The following is a 21,247-nucleotide window of genomic DNA, read 5'->3' as shown; positions in this document are numbered from 1 at the left end:
GTGACAGGGGGCAGTGCCCCAACCCCCTGGTCGGCCCTGCTCTGTGCGTGACAGGGGTTGGCGCCGCAACCTCCCCATCGACCCTGCCTTGAGTGTGACAGGGGGCGGTGCCCCAACCCCCCAATCGGCCCTACCCTGAGCGTGACTGGAGGTGGCATCGCAACCTCCCAATCCGCCCTGCTCTGTGTATGACAGGGGGCGGAGCCCCAACTCCCCAATCGGCCCTGCTCTGAGCCCGACCAGGGGCTGCACCTAGGGATTGGGCCTGCCCTCTGCCACCCGGGAGCAGGCCTAAGCCAGCAGGTCGTTATCTCCCCAGGGGTCCCAGACTGCGAGAGGGCACAGGCCGGGCTGAGGGACCCCCCCTTCCCCCCGAGTGCACAAATTTTTGTGCACCGGGCCTCTAGTATACATATAATGGGATATTCCTCAGCTGTAAAAAGTAGTGAATTACTGATATATGCAATAACTGTTGCTTAATCTCAAAACATTATGCTGAGCTAAAAAAGTCAGACACAAAGTAATACATACTATATCATTCTACTTATATAGAACTCTAGAACATATAAAACTAATTTATCATGACAGATCAGCTATTGCCTGGGGAAAGGGGTTAGGTAGGGGAGGATTAACTGTAAGTACAGGAAACTTTAGGATAATGAAAACTTCTGTATCTTGATTGTGATTATGGTTTCCCAATTTTATGCATTTGTCAAAACTCATCAGAGTGTATAATATGTAAATTTTACCTCAACAATCTGTTGGTGTTTTTTTAAGGGTAAAATTCTATTCTATAATCTTTAAAGATAGAGGATCTATTTTTTCTGCAAGCCCCAAATCCACCCACAGAGACTACACTAGTCTGATGGGGGGAGGCATATGACCCTGATAAGATACAAGGAGGGACTAGCTTGCAGCTCTATAATTCAGTAGCAAACAAAGTTTGTCATTTCCAAAAATGTATCTCCATGACAAAAATAAATGAGACCAATACCCTCTCACTATGAAAATTACTGCAGTCCCAAGTGTCACTTACAGACCTCTTCCCTGTTTGATCCAAGTCTGAAAATCACAAGTACTTGTCTCTAAGAGAGTATCTAAAAAACAGCAGAGCATTAACAAAATCCCTCTGTTCCTCAGATCCAGTGTCTCTCATCCCAGATCTTTTAAAACAGCAAAAGAGAACTGCCTCATTTTGGTTTGCCAAGTCAGGCTTTAGCCAAGTATTATATCTACCTTATTTTTATGGCTGCCCAGTCACAGCCCTCTTCCAGTGTTGGGGAAAGTCTCTACAAGATGAGGCTAGGGAAAGGCAGAGCCTGTCTTATTACATAAAAGCTCAAAACACTGATAATCGTGCAACATTCTCCATACTGTAATAGCTTTCACATGGCTTATAAACTGCTTACAATCTGACCCCTACCTACTTCTCCAGCTGCTTCTCATACCATACCCTTCCCTAACACTCTCTATACTGGTCAATTAGGCAACCAAATGTCTATTAACTTCATCTTCACCCTCAGAATGCACAGTGACTCTTCTCTCCCTGTCAATTCAACGCCTAGGCTACAGCCTTTTCTGTAGCTGCCCAAGACCTAGGCTAAAAGAAAAAAAGCTCAAGTAATTTTTTCTGGCACTACTTGTTTTTCAAATCCTGAAAATACAACTGACATATTTTAAAAGGCTTTACATTTGACAGTCAGCATTTGTTGGTGAACACTCCATGGAAAATAAAACGTAACATTAACAATTTTGACCCAAATACTAAAAATATCTATCTTAATAATGCAAGATATAGCATTTGAAAATATTAATGGTAAATCCCAATTTAGAAAATGCTCAGAAACAAGGTAGAAACTTTCTAGAAAGGATGGAAAGAAATATGTCTTAGTCTTAATTAGACATCTGGAATTGTACAGGACTTTGTATCTTCTAAAACACACATTTAACATTGTTCTTTAATTTACTACTGAGCCAGCAAAAATAAAGTGGTATTATAATAATAAACTTAAAGTTTTTCCAATTGTTTCTTAAATCTACCATTTAAAAAAAGTTATTTGAAACTTCATTAAAAAGTGTTTCCAGTGCTCAGTTCACTGGCTGCATATATTCAACTGGTATTTTGTTCTGCTATCAAATAATGGTTATATTTTCTTCTAATCTAAAGGACTAAATTCTTAATTTCAGTCAATTCTAGAAAAAACAAAACAAAAACAGTGCAGAAAGCAAACAGCGTGAAAGAAGAAAATAAGCCCCAAATACTCAACTCTAATTGTTACAGTTCAGACAATGAAAGTCGCAGTGCTTAGTGGACTGATTATGCATGTTAAAGGGCCATATATTGTTTGTTCCAATACCAAAAAGCACAAATGCCTTCTGTGTCAGACAAAATTATTGAGATTTTTCTTTGCCTACAAAAAGAAAAAGCAATTCTATGGAACTCATAATTCAAATAGTCTTTGAAATTGCCTTCTGTATTGGTAAAATATGGCCTTTAAAAAATGGTTAATGTATTTATTACAAAGTGTTAATTCAATATGGTTCAAAAGTATTAGGTGAACAAGCCTACTGCATGGACCCTGAGAACTAAGCAAGGTAACAGGAGACAAGAATTTAAGGTCCAGTTCTGCCCCTTTCTATAAGTCACTTTACTTCCCTAAGTCAATGTCCTCATTTATAAAATACCAGAGGGATCCCTCAGCCTGGCCTGTGCCCTCTCACAGACCGGGAGCCCTCGGGGGATGTCCGACTGACGGCTTAGGCCCGCTCCCTTAGGCCTGCTCCCTGCGGGCCTAAGCCATCAGTCAGACATCCTTAGCGCTGCCACAGAGGTGGGAGAGGCTCCCACCACCATCGCTGAGCTCGCCAGCCATGAGCCCGGCTTCTGGCTGAGCGGCATACTGACCACCAGGGGGCAGCTCCTGCGTTGAGCGTCTGTCCCCGGTGGTCAGTGCATGTCATAGCAACTGGTCATTCCACCGTCGGGCCGACATCCCCCGAGGGTTCCTGGATTGCGAGAGGGAGCAGGCCAGGCCAAGGGACCCCACCGGTACACGATCAGGACCAGGAAGAGATACAGGAGGTTGGCCAGCTGAGGAGGGCCTGTGGGAGAGCTCCAGGGCATGTCTGGCCCGTCTCGCTCAGTCCCCATCAGCCGGACCCCAGCAGCAAGCTAACCTCCCAGTCGGCTGCCTGCCACCTGGTGGTCAGTGCACGTCATAGTGAGTGGATGAGCGGCCTTAGCATATCATTAGCATATTACGCTTTGATTGGTTGAATGGACAACTGGACACTTAGTATATTAGGCTTTTATTATATAGGATGATTATTAACCTCACCTATATATCATACAGCTCTTATAAAAATCAAATGTGAAATTGCTTGGAAAATTGAATATGCTATGCAAAGATGTTATATTATAGTACATTAATTTCAGCTCAGGACCAACAGGACAAATAATGGAGTAGTCCCATCAACACTAGCATTTACCAATACAGCTACTCTTCCTAACTTGGTCAGTATGGGTAGGTACACTAACTACACTTTTCTAAAATGGACCAATATCAAGAAAGAGTTGAAGTATGGTCACAAATGTTATTGTTTGTAGCCTTATTATTTTCTTTTTTCTATCTATCTTGGCAATTTTATGGTTTTAAAAAGAAGATGACCCTCAAACCTACTGTATTATTATAAAGGAATAGATAAAGCAAATGTAAAATCCAAATAATTATTAAGCCTGGATGATGAGTACATGGGAATCCATTTACTATTTAACTTTTATTTTATGTTGTAAATTTTTCTTACCAAATATTTTAATCTATTAGCATCAACACCTAATTTTTTTTATTGTTTAAAGTATTACTTGTCTCCTTTTTCCCCCCATTAATGCCCCCCCTGCCACTCCCATCCCCAAGAGCAAGCCCCCACTGCCCCAGTGTCTGTGCCCATTGGTCATGCTAATATGCATGTATATAAGTTCTTTGGTTGATCTCTAACCACCCCCCTTCATGCCTTCCCCCAAGGTTTGGATGGTCTGCTCAGTGCCACTTTGTCTCTGGATCCATTTTTGTTCATCAGATTATATTGATCATTATATCCCACATATGAGATCATGTGGTATTTATCTTTCTCTGACTAGCTTATTTCGCTTAGCATAATGCTCTCCAGTTCCATCCATGCTGTTGCAAATGGTAAAAGTTCCTTCTTTTTTATAGCAGCATAGTATTCCACTGTGTAGGTGTACCACAGTTTATTAATTGACTCATCTGCTGATGGGTACTTAGGCTGTTTCCAAATCTTAGCTATGGTAAATTGTGCTGCTATGAACATAGGGGTGCATATATTCTTTCTGATTGGTGTTTCTGGTTTCTTGGGATACAGTCCTAGAAGTGGAATTACTGGGTCAAATGGGAGTTCCATTTTTAACTTTCTGAGGAAACTCCATACTGTTTTCCACAGTGGCTGCACCAGTCTGCATTCCCACCAGCAGTGCACGAGGGTTCCTTTTTCACCACATCCTCGCCAACACTTGTCATTTGATTTTTTAATGATCGCCTTTCTGACAGGTGTGAGATGGTACCTCGTTGTTTTGATTTGCATCTCTCGGATGATTAGTGACTTTGAGCATGTTTTCATATGTCTCTAGGCCAGCAGTTCTCAACCTGTAGGTCGCGACCCCTTTGGCGGTCGAATGACCCTTTCACAGGGGTCGCCTAAGACCATCCTGCATATCAGATATTTACATTACGATTCATAACAGTAGCAACATTACAGTTATGAAGTAGCAATGAAAATAATTTTATGGTTGGGTCACAACATGAGGAACTGTATTTAAAGGGCCAGAAGGTTGAGAACCACTGCTCTAGGCCATCTGTATATCCTCTTTCAAAAAGTGTCTACTTAGGCCTTTGCCCATTTTTTGTTTGGATTGTTTATCTTCCTTTTGTTAAGTTGTATGAGTTCCCTATAAATTTTGGATTAAATCCTTATCTAAATAGCATTTGGCAAATATGTCCTCCCATGCAGTGAGCTTTCTTGTTGTTTTGTTGATGGTTTCTTTTGCTGTGCAGAAGCTTTTTATTTTGATGTAATCCCATTTGTTTATTTTCTCCTTAGTTTCCATTGCCCTAGGAGCTGTATCAGTAAAGATATTGCTACAACATATGTCTGATATTTTGCTGCCTATGGAGTCTTCTAAGATTTTTATGGTTTCCCTTCTTACACTTAAATCCTTTAACCATTTTGAGTTTGTTTTTGTATATGGTGTAAGATGGTGATCTAGTTTCAGTTTTTTGCATGTGTCTGACCAATTTTCCCAACACAATTTATTGAAGAGATTGTCTTGACTCCATTCTATGCTCTTGCCTCCTTTGTCAAATATTAATTGAGCATAATGGCTTGGGTTTATTTCTGGGCCCTCTGTTCTATTTCCATTGGTCTATATGTCTGTTCTTGTGCCAGTACCAGGCAGTTTTGAGAACCGTGGCTTTGTAATATAGAGCGTCATCACCTAATTTGTCTTATATTTTCAACTACAAGCTACCTGAATACTGCATTTCAAATCGTCTCCCAACGCTGTCATCTTCTACCTATCATTCTCATTTCCATGTTAAGCCCATCTTAGATCCTAGCTACCACTTGACCCACATTTCCTCCTACTCTGTCCTCACTGACATTTAGTTCCAGCCCTAGAACCCTTCACTACTGTTCCTCAAATACACCAATCTTATTTTTGCCCTTGCTGTTTCCTCTTTTTTGAAGGTTTTTACTCCCACCCAGATTTTCACATCATGCTCCCTGTCATTCAGGTTTCTTCTCAAATGTCATCTAAGAAGGGAAACCCAACCGATGTAAATCAGCAGCCTTCAATACTCTTTAGTCCTTATCTTGCTTTATAGTAGTAAGGACTACTTTACATCTATAATAATAAAAACGTAATATGCTAACTAGACCGGACATCCTTCTGGATGACCTTCCGGACGGAGCGGGGGCTGCAAGGGAAGCCTGGGTCCTGGGTGCCAGAGGGAAGCCGGTACTCTTGCACGAATTTCATGCATTGGGCCTCTAGTTATAAAATAATTTATGTATTTATGTATATGTTTAAACTTGTCTATGTCCCTCCCCAATGTTTACAACATAAAAGCCAACTCCTCCTGACACTCAAAATCCTTTCATGACCTGAACTATCTATAAATTATACTTCTTCAGATAGCCTATTAAATCAAACTTAACTACTCACACTTTCTTTTAATTCAACGAAGTAAATTTTAATATGTTTTTATTGATTTCAGAGAGAGGAATGGGGGGGGGGGATAGAAACATCAATGATGAGAATCATGATCTGCTGCCTCCTGCATGCCCCCTACTGGGGATCAAGCCCACAACCTGGGCATTGCCCTGACCAGGAATCAAACCATCATGGGTTGACGCTCAACCACTGAGCCACACCAGCAGGGCTTACACTTTCTTATACATGTCTCAACTTCCTTTCTCTATGTCTTTGTACAAGCAGTGACCATCATTGCTCACATGCTCAAATTCTACCCACACAGTAAGACTCAGTTTAAATGCCACCCTCAGTGATATTCCTGGCTGATACTCCTCTGAACTGCTACAATTCTTCATCTGTATGATTATTCTACATTTTATTTATTTAAAAATTTCCTATATTAATCAACACACAGCTTGAGTGCAGGATCTGTACCCAATTTACTTTTTAGAACTGAATTATGTAAAAGAATGATGCAATATTTGTATATTTTCTTAAATATTAGAAATTGGTATATGTATTAATGTAACTATATTGCAGGGCAGACAGACAAGAACAATTCAGTCAATAATCTTAGGATATGCTAATAAGTTCCTGACATAATTAATTTGCTTGCCTCCCTTTTTGCTAAAAATACAACTTATGTGCTTGTTTTCCAAACTTCCTTACTTCTACCTTCAAATAATTTTGTCCTAATTAGTTTCTTATATCCACTTATCTTTTCTACTTTCTTGGGTTCAAGTCACAGCTCTTTTCCACATTAGCTATGTTAACACTTCCAGGTCTCTATTGCCTAATCTATAAAATGAAGTAGAAAACCTCAACTGCAAACAGGGTTACTGTAGCATTAAATAAGATATTTGTAAAACCCAGGCTGGCACCTAAAAGGTTCTCAGTGAATGGTGCCTATTAGGCTACAGAAGCAGCAGTTTAAACACATTTCAAGGTATAAAGTTTGAATATTGAAAATACAAAGAACAAAATCTACCTTTATCTGCTCTAATCAAGATTGGACTGGAATACAAAGCAAGCCAAGCTCGTATTTTTCTCTCTTTTTTAATTAAAAAAGAAAAAAAACCACACACTGATTTCATAAAAAACAAAACAAACAACAAACAGAAACACAACATGTAGAAGAAGAAAGCATTTTTATGGTAACTGATGAGATAGATACTTTAACAGAAACAGCATTTGATTAAGAGTTAGGAAATTACCCTGGGTTCTGCAATTAATGAGCTAAGTGACCATGAGCAAGGCAATTCACTTTAAGTCTCTTTTTATTCAGAATTGATCATGTTTTCACTCAGTTCAAAATGCTGGAGTTTTTAATTGTTGTTGTTTTGTTTTACTTTTAAGGAAATGAAAACTATCACCCAGGTCATCATAGTCTATTCCTAAAAAACATCTAGATCACTTACACGAGTGGAGTGAGAATTCATTCATTCATCAAATTGACCACCAGTGATGTGCAAAGCTCTGCTAGAATTAATCTGAATTACTAAAAATTCTGATGTATAGAACATTTAAAATTAAGAGAATTGACAAAACATATACAAAGCTATAATATATTAAAATAAGAATTCTTATAAGCAAATATGACCCCTAAAATGTTTTCATTATGGATTTTGAAAAAAAGCAGATTTAAGTTAATAGAATACTAATAGTGGGAAATTTTAAAGTCACAAAATATTCCTAAATCCTACTTCAGTTAACAGTAAACTCATATAATGCTTTTAAATTGGGGCATAAATTCATATTACACTCACACGCCTGGTCTTTTTAAAATATTCCCAGTGGATGCTGCATATTTGGGTATGGCTAAACACACGGGGAATGCCTAACATGGATTTTATTGTTAATTTATAAATAAATTTCAACAATCAATTACTTGGCAATAGTTTCCTTCAGATCATCATCATCCAAGTTTAACTCTCTATTGAGCAGGAAACTTCTAGTTTAGCATATATCCGAGTGACATTCACAAAGACAAAACTCACAGTGGTAAACCAAAATACAGGATGAGGCAAAAATAGGTTATAGTTGTTCATATGGAAAATAATACAATAATTAATAAATAATAATACAAGAATAAACTGTGTTTTGTGTCCTCACAACTGTAAACACCCCTCCCCCGCTGCAGAATGCTTTCTTTTATCATTACGAGTCCCATCATTGGCTGGGCAGCTAATCTTTCTGTAGTTCATCAAACTTCCTTTGATCATCACTCAATAGTACAGATGCAGAGATCTGATTAAAAAAATCAAATCCACGAGTTAAGATAAATATAGTATACATAATTCCCTAGTTTCTCAGAACTAAATATAACTACAACACTGCTTGGACATAGGTAAAAGCCAAGCTATTTTGAATTACAAAGAATCCTGAATCCTCCAAAGATAATATATAATTTGCCAACCAGAACTCAAATTTGACTTTTGGACTAAAAATAAATTATCTAGTTCTAAATCCTATATTAAAGCTTGTCACACAGATGCACAGTGTCTTGTTTTGATTGAAGAAATACTGTGCCCAGCATTGTGCCACATATAAAGATGGCAAATTGGTTCAGAAACACTGCAACTAGAGTCAGAAGACCACATGTTGTGTTCCAACCGTGCAAATTTCTAAAAGTTAGTCACTACCTCTCTAAAAATTAAAGATGTTCAACAAATAAATGGGGAAATAATAATTGTTCTACTTATCTAAGTGAATTACACCAAACTGTCGTAAGGGCCAAAGTGGGACAATATGAAAGTGCTACTCTATAAAATTTAATATGAGAGGTATTATTAGTATTAGGTATAAAAAAATACCTAGTGACTTGATTTAAATATAAGATTAACTTCTTAATATCCTTATTATTCTGATGAACTAGAACTGTGGTTCTTAGGTGGTATATATTAGAAGCATCTTTAAAACTTCCAAAAGAAAAAAAAATACACATGGCCCCATGTTTGTCACTGTAGATTCTGATTCAGTGAGTCTGAAATCCAGAACTCAGTATTTAAAAAACATACAAACCTCTACACTTGAATTCTAATGCATACCTAACTAAAGAGAGCATATGAGAGTAGATGAACTCAAATGTGAAACCTATAACTACTATTATTTCAACAGAAACCTCATTTCATATTTAGAAATTATAGTTTGACCTGAACTTTTATGTTAATTTTTATGTGAAAAGCAAATGGTAACTTACTTCCCCTTATGAGGAAATCTCTCCCTCCCCTCCCACTCCTTTCCTGTGTCTATGTGTAAAACATTTATTTACAATGGCACATGTTTAGACCAACTAAGTCAGCTTGGAGAGTCTAAAACTTTTATTGAGATAGGCTGACTTTAAATAACAGTGTAAATGCCACCCAATCACCTCAGAGTCAGGCTTGACTTCTTCGGGGGCTGGTTTAATTGTACCAAGAGTAGTAGTATCATTGCTGCTGTCAGACATGCCTAAAAGTAAAATGTGTTAAGCACACATTAAATAATTTAGTTAAAAGCTGTATCACTTCCCCAATATCCTTACAAATATTTCACAACATAACTAATTTACTTCAGTCATACTAGTAATTTGTTTTGCAAAACTATCTACAATCATATGAGCATCTATTGATTATAACAAGTGAACAAACACAACCAAAAATTTAGAAAAAGTATGCAGAATATAAGAATATATACCTCAATGATTTTTGTTTTTTTTCTTTTTGTTTTTTTTTTATACCTCAATGATTTAAAATACTTTGATAAAATCATTTTAGACATGAAACAGAATTTAAAAGATCTATTAATATATTCTGTATTTATAACTGTACATATATACTGTTAATCTAATTACTAAAAGTTTTGCACAGGGGTATGGATTAATGATTGTGAAATTATGTTAGGTGATAATAGAACTGAACAAACAAGTAAATAGAATGTAGATACAGAGAACTAGATTTCTCACTGTAGGAGAAAAAATTGAGATAATTCTCAATTACATGTAGTAATGGGGAACAATTTAAAAATCAACCTAACAGATATTCAACTATTCCCATCCACACCATCATTACCAACTTTTAACCAAGTAACTAAATTAACTGTTTGGAGAAGTCTTTTTTATTTTCCCACTCAGACTGTGTTACAGAGAAACTAATGAGAAGTAAAATGATAAGCCTCTCAAAACTAAATTACTCCTTGAAAGAAAACTAACTGCAAATGAACTCTAAATTATTCAGTGTGCTGTGGCCTCATTCTTCATAGATGGCTAGCTAAATTGCAAAACATTAGAAGTGAAGTCAACCAAGAACCAAGAGAATTGGAGAGCTGCTTCAATTCTGTTACTAAATTCCAAAACCTTCTAAAAAAAAAAAACCCCGCAATATTCATAGGTAATTTTTTTTCCAATGGAAAAAAGCTCAGAGTAAATAATCTAAGAATATAGCTTAATATAGATACATACAGAAATATTCATAGATATGTATATACATGCATTAGTTTATATTTCCTAGAAGTAACCCCAATAATAATAAGCACATACAGTGCCCAGATCTTGGTTTCTAATAACATTCTTCAATAAAGGGAACCAGCAATGCTCCTTGGAGAAATGGCTGATTCTAGGACTGAAGTAGGAAATATACAAGATAAGCCTGGAGCATCTTGTAGTGCCAGAAAGTAAAAAGGTTCTTAAAAACACACACATCAAACAACAAAAAACTCACAATGATGGAGATATGTCAAAGGAATATTGGAACCAACTGAAAGAGCTCACAATGGCCAAAACTGGAACAGTTTAAGCATGAAAATAAGTAAAGTACTATTGGATTATAACTCAAAGTATAACTTAAATATCCAATCTATATATATATATATATAAAAGCCCAGCGACCAAACGGCGGAACGACCAGAACATCCGGTCAACCAGTCGCTATGATGCGCACTGATCACCAGGGGGCAGATGCTCAACGCAGGAGCTTCCCCCTGGTGGTCAGTGCACTCCCACGGTGGGAGCGCTGCTTGGCTGACCAGGATGAGCTGCTGACCGGGATGAGTGGCACTCCCACAGAGGGCCAATCCCTGCATGCCACGTCCCCCCACCAGTGCACAAATACATGCACCAGGCCTCTAGTAATTTAACAAGTGAGGGGAAAGAGGCAAATCTCCCCTGCAGAAGAATTCATAAAGGTTTATGTACTACTCCACTGTTAAGGAGATGGAACATAACTCCCCACTCCTAAATGTGCATTTCCCATAGTGACTTTCTTATAAAAAAAAGAGGAGGAGGAAAAAGTAACTTTACAATGGACAAACCTGATAAACAATATCTCAAACCAGTTGATCAAGGTTAACAGCAACAGTGCTAAGGCATATTAACAGTATTTACTCTTGATATGAGAATGGCACTTGACCTCTGTTGTCTTCCTCCCAAAAACACATTGCCCAGTCTAATCATGAGAAAAGCATCAGGCAAATCCCATATGAGGGACAGTCTACATCAGGGGTGGGCAAACTTTTTGACTCGAGGGCCACAATGGGTTCTTAAACTGGACCGGAGGGCCGGAACAAAAGCATGGATGGAGTGTTTGTGTGAACTAATATAAATTCAAAGTAAACATCATTACATAAAAGGGTACGGTCTTTTTTATTTTTTAGTTTTATTCATTTCAAACGGGCCGGATCCGGCCCGTGGGCCGTAGTTTGCCCACGGCTGGTACATCATACCTGTCCAATAATCCTTAAAACTATCAACTTGTCATCAAAAAGAAGGCATCTGAGAAAGAAGGCATCTCAAAACCAAGAGGACACATGACAACTAAATGTAATATAGTATCCTGGATGGGATCTTGGAATAGGAACATTAGGAGAAAACTGAGGCAATCTGAACACGTTAGTTAATAATAATGTTTAAATATTGGTTCATGAATTGTGACAAGTGTACTATACCAACATAATATGTTAATAACAGGGTGAACTGGGCATGGGGTATATAGGAATCTCTATACTATCTCTGTAATAATTTTGTAAATCTAAAACTATTCTAAAATATGATTTTATTATAAAATAATCTAAGAATACTATGCTATATTTTATAATTATTTTCAATAATTAATAAGTTTATATTAAAATACTAATTTGCTTTCATACACTTGAAAAAACAGTATAACTGGCAGTTTAACTACAACTATATTAACTACTACATTAATAAATATTAATATTCAAAATCCTATTATTAATTATAAAAATCCATGAACTGAAATCTTTAGTAACATCAACTTGGCAATTCAATCAATATTTAGTCATCAGCACTGAGCTAGGTCTTAGGGATTCAATTATAAGCCTAAAAGGAAAATAAGATGTGGTCCCGCCCAGGTGGGTATGGTTCAGTTGGTTGGGTGCTGTCCAGTGCACCAAAAGGTTGCCAGTTCAATTTCTGGGCAGGGCACATGCCCAGGTTGTGGGATCAATCCCTGGTGGGGAGGAGGCATGCAGGAGGCAGCCAATCTATGCTTTGTTCTCATATTGATGTTTCTCTCTCTCTCCCTCTCCCATCCTCTCTAGAAATCAATTTAAAAAATCTTTAAAAAGGGGGAAAAAAGATGTGGTACCTGTCTCCATGGAATTTGGAGGCAGTGGAAGAGAAAGACAATCATATAATCACACAAATAAATGTAAATTGCAACTGTGGTTAATGTATGATGGTAATATCTAATCTGGAAGGTTGGAGCATTCCCTAAGGAAGCAAACCATCAGTTGAGGCATGAAGGTAAACAAGTGAAGGTAAAGTAAAGAGAGAGTGGTCCAGACAGGGAGAAAAGCATGTGCAAGGAAAGGCCTTGTAATGTAAGAAGCAAGACAAGTACAAGGACTAAAACAAAGACAGCTTAGTTGAAGTAGAGAGTTAAGCAGAACATGGTAAAAGATGAGGCTAGAGGACTAAGCATTGTTAAGGAGTTTCATTTTTACCCTAGAAGCAATGGGAAGCCATAAAAACAGGAGTGGAGAGTGACAATCAAATGTGTGCTTCAAAATAAGTCACTGTGCTTTCAGGATGGAGAATGGATTAGAAAGGGACCAAAGCCTAAGTGGGTAGACAAGAATGGAGGCTTTCAGGCAAGATAATAGTAACAAACTGAAGTGATAGCAGTAGAAATGGAAAGAAGTAGACAGATTCAAGAGATATAAAAAGTAAGATTAATAAAACCTGACTAGATATATCAGGGAGAGAGAGAGTTGTTAAGGATCACTCCGAGTTTTCTGGATTTTACAATTGCAAAGATAATGGAGTCTATTCACTAAAATAAAGAACAAAGAAAGAGGACCAACATTTAGGGGGGTTTTTTGGATGTGGGAGTAAGAGGGAAATCAGTTTAGTTTTAGACCTACTGTATTTGAGATACCTTTAATATATCCAAGAAGGTGTCAACTAGAAAGCAAGATATACAGGTCTAGAACTCAAAGGGGGTAGAAAGCACTCATGTTCTTAGAAAAGCTGACATCTCTATGCTTAAAAAGCAGCTAATTATAATCCCCAAATATCCCAGAAAAACATTGGACTCTGACCATCTGTATTTAGTTAAAACAAAAAGCTGAGAGAGAACGTGGCAATATTTTATCAGCTAAAACAAAAACTGCTAGACACAGAGAATTTTAAAATCTTGGTTCAATAGTATAGCAATTATGTCACTAATTGTATAGTATTTTAAAGTTTTATCTGGACTGGCCAATGTTATTGGAAATGATCTATATCTGCACTGTCCAAAGTAGCCACTAGCCACAAGTGGCTACTGAGCACATGAAAATTTAGCTGGTGTAAGGAACTCAGTTTTTTAAATCCTATTTTAACTAATTTAAATAGCCACGTGATATTAGCATGGGTTTAGTGCTTCCTTCTGTATTTCATCTAATCCCCAACTACTACATGTGAATTAACTAGGAGTGGATGTGGGGGCTAGAGGGATTACAGAAATAGAAATTTTCATTCCATCTGCTTATTATATTATTTGAATTTGTATTTCAAAAATATATATTACTTGTATAGTTAATGTCATATAGAAAAATTAGGAAATGCAGAAAGAGGACAATAAAACTAATCTGTAAACCTACCTTTAAGAAATAATCTAGAGGAGAGACCAAGATGGCGGCATAGGTAAACACCGCAGACTGCTGCCGCAAACAACCACTTCAAAAATACAACTAAAAGACGGAACGGACATCACCCAGAACCGCAGGAAGGCTGGCTGAGGAGAGACTCTTCAACTAGAAGGAAAAATAACAGCACACCGAGGCTCAGAGGAGGCGCAGTGTGGAAAATACTCAGGTGCGGAGGTGCGCGCGCAAAGCGGGCTGGTGGCTGAGAGCGCGGTTGTCGTTTTCGGTCAGGGGGGAGTCTCAGACTCTGAGCTCCAGACCTGGGCGAATCGCTGGGGACTCGGACTCAAACGGGAGAAGTGGGAGTGTCTGGCATCAGTTGGAAGGCAGCTTTCCCTCCGAGGTTTGCAGCGGTTCCTGGGGTTCTGAGAAGCAGAGCCTCTGGGAACGGGACTGAGAGGGGCCATAACCGCTCCCTCCGCCCGCCCTGTTGAGCCCGCCCCGCCCAAGCCCTGCGCAGAGCCATTTGCCAGATCGCCTCAGGCAAAGGCTAGATTAGCACCTCCCCAGAGGACAGAAGTTTTCCGCGGCAGACACAGCTGATTCACACAGCCAGTCGGCCTGGTGGTCAAATCCCTCTAGTATTAACTACAACAATCAAGGCTCAACTAGAACAAGACTGCGCACAAAGACCACTAGGGGGTGCACCAAGAAAGCATAAAAAATGCGGAGACAAAAAAACATGACAGAAATGGAGGATATAGAGCTAAAAAACGCAATTTTGAGGGCTTGCAATAAACTTTTGGAGAGCTTCACGAAAACTAATGAGACCCTCGATGCTATGATAAAGAAACTAGAAATTAAGCATACACGCTCTGAAATAAAGAATATTACACCCAAGAGCAGACCAGAGGAGCGCAAGAATCAAGCCAAAGATTTGAAATGCGAAGAAGCAAAAAACACCCAACCGGAAAAGCAAAATGAAAAAAGAATCCGAAAATACGAAGATAGTGTAAGGAGCCTCTGGGACAGCTTCAAGCGTACCAACATCAGAATAATAGGGGTGCCAGAAGATGAGAGACAGCAAGACATTGAAAACCTATTTGAAGAAATAATGGCAGAAAACTTCCCCCACCTGGTGAAAGAAATGAACTTACAGGTCCAAGAAGCGCAGAGAACCCCAAACAAAAGGAATCCAAAGAGGACCACACCAAGACACATCATAATTAAAATGCCAAGAGCAAAAGACAAAGAGAGAATCTTAAAAGCAGCAAGAGAAAGAGACTCAATTACCTACAAGGGAATACCCATACGACTGTCAGCTGATTTCTCAACAGAAACTTTGCAGGCCAGAAGGGAATGGCAAGAAATATTCAAAGTGCTGAATACCAAGAACCTACAACCAAGATTACTTTATCCAGCAAAGCTATCATTCAGAATTGAAGGTCAGATAAAGAGCTTCACAGATAAGGAAAAGCTAAAGGAGTTCATCACCACTAAACCAGTATTATACGAAATGCTGAAAGGTATCCTTTAAGAAGAGGAAGAAGAAAAAGGTAAAGATACAAATTGTGAACAACAAACATGCATCTATCAACAAGTGAATCTAAGAATCAAGTGAATAAATAATCTGATGTACAGAATGAACTGGTGATTATAATGAATCAGGGACATAGAAAGGGAATGGACTGACTATTCTTGGGGGGGAAAGGGGAATGGGAGATGCGGGAAGAAACTGGACAAAAATCGTGCACCTATGGATGAGGACAGTGGGTGGGGAGTGAGGGCGGAGGGTGGGGTGGGAACTGGGAGGAGGGGAGTTATGGGGGGGGAAAAAAAGAGGAACAAATGTAACCTGAACAATAAAGATTTAATTAAAAAAAAACAAACAAACAAAAAAAAAGAAATAATCTAGAATTAACATTAGCGACATATAAAGAGGTTCTACATTTTTAACCCTTTAGTTAGTAGTACCTGTAGCACCACTGATCCAAGTTACTCTGAATTTTGCACCTTTCTCTTCTATCCTACGCCCATCCTCAAACACCTTGAAAATCCTGTTAGACAGCATCATCTCGAGAACACTCCCTCAAAACTGCTGAAAAGAAACATTTAACAGTCCCCTTGCCTATCTTCCTTTCACCATCACTCTCTTGTTACCAATGTCACACACTTTAATTAGAAGCCAATCTCTACCCTGCAATGTCCTGAAATCATTTAGTCACTACAGTGAAAAGAGTACAAGCTTTGGAGTCAAGCAACTTTAATTATGAGTCTTGTGGTTCTTCTTTTACTACTTGGGTGACCTTGAACTAATTATTCCCCCGCTGGTTCTATACCTGTCTCTCCATTTGTTAATAGAAAATAAGAATTCCTAATACACAGATAGCATTTAAAGCCTAATGCCTAGCCAAAGTAGCACTCAATAAATGACAACTGTTATGGACTTTTATGTGCCTAGAGCTGCCCTAGTTGCTGAAGGTAGCACTCTGAGACAAAACAGATATGGTCCTGGCCACCCTGTAGGTCACATGCCACTGCCCAAGGACTCTTTCCACCAGGGATTTTAATTCCTGACCCATCCCTTATTAGGTGTGTGAACTCATATAAAGCTCTCGATCTAAAATCTCAATTTCTTCATTTCTAACATGGTAATACTTGACATAACTGGAATAAAAGTAAAATTAGAACATATGTGAAAGTGCTTTGTAAATCATTATATGCTAAATAAAAAGAAGATACTAAACAAAGAGTAACATATTCTTCTTCTCTAGGGCAAAGTTCTCCTTGCAACCAGTGTGCCAAGAATGGATTACATATGTGCTGAAATATTGACCCACACTCCCCAGCCCCACAGCCTTCATGAAATCAGGGAGGCCTGGCTATAGTCTGCCACACAAATACAATAATTTTCCATGTGTGCCATGATGCAGAAAAGTTTGGAAAACTTGCTCTAAAACACTATCTCATGTTAACAGAAATGAGTTGGCCAACTTACTCCCGCCCCTGGATGATTTAGGATTCACCACTAAACTCTGCTGTTCTTATGATCCTGCTCCAAAGACAGTGTGTCACAGTTTCCCAAAAGATAAAAGAGCATCAGCCTGAACATCAAAAGGCTGCTAGTCAATTGCTATCATAGCCATACAAAAATGAAACAAAATAAAAATTCTTTGGTGAGAATATGGTAAAGATATTGCCATATTTCCAGAAAAGATTTGAGCAATTTCCAGCAACACCTGCCTGTAATCATGCTAAGACAAAGGTCTAGGAGTAATGGAGGAGAGAGGAATAACGTAATTAGATAGATGAAGAAAGAAAAAAGGAATAAAGGAAAGAAAATATATTTTTTTGCCTTATAGAGAATAGCTGAGGATCTGCGAGAGCTATTCAGTGGCTTCTGAGACTGCCTAAAGATAGTAGAGACCAAAGGTAAGATTAGTTTTAGATTCTTTTATTTCATAGTATTTTTTATACACCCTAGAACTAATGCTGGTGCATATCTGATTTTTAGACTATCCCTAAGTCATCATCTTCCATATTATATGAAGCTACTCTTTGCAGTCTGTACATATATTGTTAGTTTTTCATCTACAGCCATATTATCTTAAGTTCTCTGTTGAATTTACTCCTTATCCTGAATTTATTCCTTACTCTATCCCAATTTATCATTCTGGAATATATTTATACCTCCAGACTCTCACAATTCTGAATTTATTTATTACTTAAAAATCTTTATTTTCACATTTTTCAACTCCTCATATGTCATAATACACTCAGAGAGACTTATATCCACCCGAGTGGGAAACGTCTACCAAATAACACTCCAAATTAATTTCTTCTTGTCCTACTTTTTGGTATGACATTCAACGAGGTATTTATCCACTGTAAATTAACAAAGGAAAAGATCTTATTAACATCTGATACAAAATCAGGTGAGACACCTCCAACTTAGGCCAAAAAAAATGTAAAGAAAATATGGTACAAGCAGTCTAGAGCAGTAGCTAAGAGCTCTCAAACTAGAGTTAGACAACCTAAGTTCAATCCTGGCTCCACCTGTGTAATTCTGATTACTTTAGAGTCAGTTAATCATTTGGTTTCATTAGTAATCATTTAGCTTCTTCATCTATAAAATGGGAATTTTAGCTACTTTTTAAGGATGCTGTAAGGATTAGATGAGATAATCATATAAAGCACTTAGCATAATGCCTGGCACATACTAAGTAAATGAGTGTTGATTGTTGTTTTGGTGTTAGATAAAATCTATCTTCTGACTTCGTCATTACATTAGAAGAAAACTAACTTGGCACAATTTACTCTTTATAAATTTATGCTTTCTACTCCTCCCCCAGTGAGGATGTTAGACGGAGGAAAAATTATTTTATTTTGTGAGAAGAAACTGGTTACTCTATATGGACTATGATGAGTTGGACTATGATGAGTTGTATAGGTCTCTTCAAGTTCTAACATTCCATGAGACAAGTGCAAATATTTAGAACTTCAATCCTTGATCAACAAACACTTCACAACTAAATCAGTAAGTTCAAATATGCACTCCAAACTTACAATAGTAATGTTCACAAAAGAGAACATTATTAATACACCTAATATTAAATGGTGGGAAAGGGGATGTTAAGATAAGCAGCAGCATACTGAAACTTACAGATCACACTACTGAAACATCTTATTTGCCCTTCCTAGCTAGCAAAGCCAAAGACCAAAGTAGATGCCTCAAGTGAAAAACAAGAAAATGAAAGCAAACAACTACAATCAGAATTTAATTTTTTTACACTGAACTGTAGTAGGTTGGTGGTATTTAATATGTATTTAAAATCTAATAAACACATTAATTTATAAATCCACAGATCTCCGCAGCATTACTACAAATAGCTATCCCTAAAAAGAAACCTCAAAACCACAAATCAGGAACTAAAGTAAGCAGTCTTACTTCCTTCTCTAGGTGTAGGAAAGAATTTAGAAACAATCACGTTTTGAAGTAGAGAGATTTCAGTATAAAGCTAGAATCTCTGCATTCTACTCTCCCCAAACAAGCTATCTACAATAGAAAAATAAAAGTTCCACAAAAAAAGTTTTAATTAACTTCAACAAGATACTAATTATGTATCTGGAAGTTATATATCACATATATATACATTTCACATACATATATACATACACATGTATACACATATATATACATACATGCATACATATATTTTACACACACATACATAGACACACACACTATCTGGAGGTTTTATACCTCCTTTGAAAATCTGATAAAAAGAACACAGACTCTTCACCCTCCACCACCCAAAATGCACTCAAAACTTTGCACATGATTTCAGAGTTGGGGTTGAGTCACAGACTTCATAAATGAGGGATCCTATGACATAACCCAGGATTAAAAATAATTTGAAAAGAATGAAAGTGAGGCAGAGATTTTTAATCCAGAAAATAAAATTAGAAATACTTTCTATTTTCTCAGATAATGAATGTCAGAAGTGGTAGTTGGAACAGGGTGTTGGTCATGTCAAACAAGGAAAACAAGCAGGACATATGGGGGGAAAGGTGTAATTAAAACAGTACTAACATATAGTGTGTTATAATCACTCTGAGACGGCGGCAATGAAATGGCCAATCCCTGCAGCCTTCACACAGGACTGATGTTAAAAGTAAGCATTGCTGGTGCACATTTCCATGCCATGAAGTTAAATGGTAAACGTGAAAACATCCTTGCAGGTGAAAGCACAAGCTTATGAAAAGCCTTGCAAACCTTCCACTTCTCCTTCTCAAATAAGAACCGAGATAGAGAAAGTATATAGTTTAGGATAAAACTAAGGGAGGGGCACAGAAATCCTAAAAGGGGGTTGGCTAAACGACTTGCAAGAAGTGTAAACTACATGTTTGGAGATCAAAGGGCCCCAAGAGAGAGATAAGGACAAAACAAAGGAAGTAATAATAAAATAAAAGGAAAAAGCATCTACAAACTGGGCTTTAAATAAGAAATCTCTCTCCTCTTCCTAGACACGTAAACAGTAGTCACTTGGCACAGAGGAACGGAGAGGACGACAGCACAACTTCCTTCCCAACTCCAGCATTTCTTGGACCTTCCCACAGAAGCAAGGCTCCTCCCCCTGCACCACAGGCCCAAGGACCTCTCGGGGGGACTCCCGCTCTCCCCGTTCCCCTCGCGGCGGGAGAGGAAGCGGGGGGTGCAGGGAGGTGAGAGAGGTTACGGCTGGACACCAAACCTGGAGACTTCGTCGAGAAAGACCGGGCTCCTGCAGCCCCCTCTCCCACCCGATGCATGCAATGCCAAGAGGGTGCCACCCTGGCAGGGCCAGCCCTCCTCCTACACCCGGCTGCGTTGGGGGACACACTCAGGCACGAAGGAGCAGAAACCAAAGGCCGAATCCTTGGGCAGATATGGCAAAGACTAGGGACAGAAGTGCCCTGGGAAAGTCCGGAGCCCCAAAGGCAACGTATCTGCCACAGCCAACCACTCAGGATGGCCTTCCCCCGCCTCCTTCCAGGTGGCCCGGCCCCGCCCTCACCTGTCGGCCGGGAACCACCTGGCAGCTCTCAAGTCGAGGATTCTTCCTGCCGCTGCTCTCTGGAATCTTCTCAATCTTGGGGAGAAGTGAGCGGAAACGCCACTGGGGCCTTTTCCTTCTTCCCCTCCCCCCACGCACCTCGGCTCCTCGGGGGCGGGGAGCTAATGCAGCTGTCACAGCCTCTCACTGACCAACCGCCGAGGACACAGACCTCCCAATGCTGCCTACGACACCCACAGGGAGAGCAGCGGAGCCGGAAGTGAGGAAACAGGAAGTAGCGCTGTCCTCGGCTCAGACGGCCTCTCTCTCCCTCAATCTCGCCCGACCCAGCCACGTCTCTATGGTGCCGGCACCTCCC

The 21,247-nt window shown here is 38.8% G+C and overlaps 1 protein-coding gene across 5 annotated transcripts in view; it reads right to left on the bottom strand.

Annotated features, from left to right (window-relative positions):
- Positions 1–21,153, bottom strand: part of ARFIP1 (ADP-ribosylation factor interacting protein 1) — a 107,057-nt gene extending 85,904 nt beyond the window's left edge. For 2 of the 5 annotated variants that reach the window (XM_005871418.2, XM_005871422.2), the window contains exons 1-2: positions 20,890–21,152; positions 9,639–9,718 (exon numbers count right to left, since the gene is read on the bottom strand). In XM_005871418.2, the coding sequence (XP_005871480.1) occupies positions 9,639–9,716 (78 nt within the window). In that variant the 5' untranslated portion in view covers positions 9,717–9,718; positions 20,890–21,152. Of the gene's footprint in view, positions 1–9,638; positions 9,719–14,347; positions 14,372–20,889 lie in introns of those variants that run through there. The other 3 variants (XM_005871421.2, XM_005871420.2, XM_014543897.1) reach the window with 3 other exon arrangements.
- Positions 21,154–21,247: the final 94 nt, after the last annotated feature.

The sequence above is a fragment of the Myotis brandtii genome, unplaced genomic scaffold, assembly GCF_000412655.1.
Source record: "Myotis brandtii unplaced genomic scaffold, ASM41265v1 scaffold34, whole genome shotgun sequence".
In the NCBI taxonomy this organism is placed as follows: domain Eukaryota; kingdom Metazoa; phylum Chordata; class Mammalia; order Chiroptera; family Vespertilionidae; genus Myotis; species Myotis brandtii.
The sequence above is the reverse complement of the archived record's forward strand: the minus strand, read 5'-3'. Positions and strand labels throughout refer to the sequence as shown.